The sequence below is a fragment of the Malus domestica genome, chromosome 17 (assembly GCF_042453785.1).
Source record: "Malus domestica chromosome 17, GDT2T_hap1".
In the NCBI taxonomy this organism is placed as follows: Eukaryota; Viridiplantae; Streptophyta; class Magnoliopsida; order Rosales; family Rosaceae; genus Malus; species Malus domestica.
Window position 1 is genome coordinate 13,155,553 of NC_091677.1, and position 3,521 is coordinate 13,159,073.

General features: G+C 43.8%; 1 protein-coding gene across 1 annotated transcript; it reads left to right on the forward strand.

Moving 5' to 3' along the window:
• The first annotated feature begins 347 nt into the window (after window positions 1-347).
• LOC103417232 ((R)-mandelonitrile lyase-like) lies at window positions 348-3,153 on the forward strand. Its single transcript, XM_008355424.4, has 3 exons — window positions 348-622; window positions 1,284-2,799; window positions 2,898-3,153. The coding sequence occupies exons 1-3, from the start codon at window positions 349-351 to the stop codon at window positions 2,950-2,952; spliced, it is 1,845 nt and encodes a 614-aa protein (XP_008353646.3). The 5' UTR covers window position 348; the 3' UTR covers window positions 2,953-3,153.
• Window positions 3,154-3,521: the final 368 nt, after the last annotated feature.

Genomic DNA, 3,521 nt, shown 5'->3' on the forward strand with positions numbered 1-3,521 from the left:
TTTAGTCATTTAATTTTTTGGTTCCGTTCTGTCCATGCGCTACCAAACGCAGGACGGAACAACCGTCCTGTTCCTTCCTGCGCGTACCAAACATAACACAGAACATCCGTTTCGTCTCGTCTGCATACCAAACGCTACCTTCGTGTTTAACGATAGAGATCCACCTAGGCAATTACTCCATCGACCCATAAAATTACGATCTTCCCCTGTATTTCTTGAGAAATGGATCCTCGTAAATTCAACGGCTAGTGATTGAGTAGTGCACATGGGCTTCTATTACTCACGTACGCATGGGATTGACGCACTTTGCCGCTAAATAACGATCTTCCAACTGAATGTATAACCAACATGGCACTGTCTTCCTCTCTGCTAAACAGTCTTTCTCTCTCTAGCTCCTTCCCTCTCTCTCTCTCTCTCTCTCTCTCTCTCTCTCTCTCTTTCTTTCTTTCTTCTCAAAGAAACACCGAGAAAATTATCTCTCCTCCAAGAAACGGCGGGAAAATCATAACGATGGGGAGGCCCATTTCGTTCTGTCTTCTTCTGCACTCGGCGTTCTTGTTCGTGTTTCTCAACGCCATTGTCGCCGACGCGCGGACGCGCAGCTCGCACCGCCCTCATCAGGGTAACTGAGATTCGCTGCGCTCTCTCCGTTTTCTTTCGATTCGTACCGAATTTCTTCGTTCTTTTTGGCTTTATTTTCTGAATGCATGAGAGAAGTTGTGATGGGGGAATGCAGTTGTGGTTGAAATGCTGCAAAGTTTTCGCTTTTCTTCTGATTTTTTTCTTGGAAACCAAACAGTGGATTGAGATTCTCTGTACCGATTTAGTGAATCTAACGAAACTCTGTGGATTTTTTCGGGTTAAAGAATTAGACCCACATTTGGATTTTCTTCTCTCTCTGGGTTTGATGGGTTTTTGCTTTTTGATGTTTTTGAAACCCGTTCTCAGTTGGGTTCTGTTTGGTATCTGAGAAAATGCAAGAAAGTGTAACCCTCTTATCCAGTGACCTCATTCAAGAAAGTTCGTTTTATTTCCTGTGTATTTTTGCTTTAATTGTTCTGGGTAATCAGAAGGGAGTTAACTCTCCTCTGTCTTTTGTAGATAGCTATAAGTTCGATTTCCATGTCGCATGCTTTCAATTCTTGGAAATTTGTATTTTCAGTGAATTTTCTGGGTTATCAACCAGAGGATAATTCTTCTCTGTTGGTAATTTCTGTTCCATATAAGGCTTTAATGCCTCTTTGAACCAATCGGAGTGTGATTCTTCTTCGTTCTATCTGCAGAGCCTAGTTACCTCAAATTTGTTGTCAACGCCACCGATTTTCCAACAGAAGATTATTACGACTACATTATTGTAGGAGGTGGCACTGCTGGGTGCCCCTTGGCTGCGACATTATCATCTAGATTCCGAGTGCTCCTGCTCGAACGGGGTGGGGTTGCTTATGGAAATCGAAACTTGATGACCAGAGAAGGTTTCTTGGCCACACTCATGGATGTCAACTCCTTTGACTCACCTACTCAAGCCTTCACTTCTGAAGAAGGGGTCGCAAATGTCCGAGGCCGCATTCTTGGAGGCAGCAGTGCCATAAATGCTGGTTTCTACAGCCGTGCAGATCAGGACTTTTACACCAAAACCAGTGTCGATTGGGATCCCCGAATGGTGAATGAGTCGTACGAGTGGGTTGAAAGGGCAATTGTGTTTAGGCCGGAGCTGAGGACTTGGCAATCGGCAGTACGAGATGGGTTATTGGAAGCTGGTGTTGATCCCTACAACGGGTTCGATTTGGAACATGCGGTGGGGACCAAGATTGGTGGTTCGACATTTGACACTTCGGGAAGGAGACACAGTGCCGCAGATCTTCTCAAGTATGCAAATCCACTTAACATCAAAGTTGTGACTCATGCAAGTGTGGAGAGGATTCTGTTGGCTTCAACTATGCCGTCTCCAGCATCAAGGCAGTCTGCAGCGGGTGTTGTTTTTCGTGACAGAGTCGGGAGGTATCACCACGCTGTATTACGTGAACATGGTGAGGTTATTCTATCAGCTGGTGCCATCGGAAGTCCACAGCTGCTTCTGCTGAGTGGTATTGGCCCAAGGCCTTATCTTTCGTCATGGGGGATTCCAGTGGCTCATCATCTTCCTTATGTTGGGCAATATCTCTATGATAACCCAAGAAATGGCATCTCAATTGTGCCACCATTTCCACTGGAGCACTCACTGATACAAGTTGTGGGAATTACTGAATCAGGAGCTTACATTGAAGCAGCCTCCAATGTTATCCCTTTTGCATCACCTGCAATGTCTGTGTTCATTCGGACACCATCCGCACCTCTCTACCTCACTGTGGCAACCCTCATGGAGAAGACCATTGGGCCAGCCTCAGCTGGTTCTCTGAGGTTGGCTTCAACAAATGTCAGGGTGAACCCAATTGTTCGATTCAACTACTTCAGCAACCCGGTGGATGTGCACAGGTGTGTGAATGGGACGCGCAAGATTGGTGATATACTCAAGACCAGGTCTATGGAGGATTTCAAGTTCCAGGGCTGGTTTGGGAGAAAAGACTTTAGGTTTGTGGGACCTGCATTGCCTGTAGACCAATCGAACTATGAGCTGATGGCAGATTTCTGTCGCCGCACTGTTAGCACCATATGGCATTACCATGGGGGCTGCATTTTGGGGAAGGTGGTTGATGGTGATTTCCGGGTCATTGGTACTGATGCTCTTAAAGTTGTCGATGGATCAACATTAGGTATATCACCTGGGACAAATCCTCAGGCTACTCTTATGATGCTTGGGAGGTAAGACAAAGCACTGCTAACAATGTCATTGCATTTGTAATTCTGCACAATGAAATGTTTTCGAAAAATGACAACTTTCTTTGATCCAATTTTGGCAGATACGTTGGGCTGAGGATAATGAAAGACCGAAAGGAATATAAGATGATCGACTGATCATCTATTACATTTTGACATGCTTAGCGCTGATCATCTATTACATTGTTTAACAGCTGGGGTGCCATTTCTTGTAGATGAAGAATAGATGGTGCTTTCGGGTCCGAAGAATCATTATGTTGGTTCATTCTTTCGTAATAAAACTGTGAATTGGAAGAGCTAATTGTACTTTAAATTTCAACCTCTGGGATTAATTAGGTTCTTGCAAAGCTAATCTGTTTCTGATGTCAATCCTGTTTTTGAAATTCACAAAGTTATGAGCACTTGAAAATACACCAGGAATTTAGACTTGGGCTGGAAACTTTGGGCCCGAATGCATATCTTGGTTCCTATGGCCTTTTATTTATGATACAAATCAGAGCATCTATAGAAAGCTTATTTTTATCTACGAATTCTATTTTGATTTCACTTTACCCTCTATAACTAAAAAATCACAACTTTACTTATTGAAATTCAAAATTCGTTCCACTTTGACTTGTAAATTCTCTCTTCTCCCTAGAATTTATAGGTCGCCTCCTAAAACATATGTGGGACCCAACACCCATCAGTTTTGGGGGCAAAATGGGATC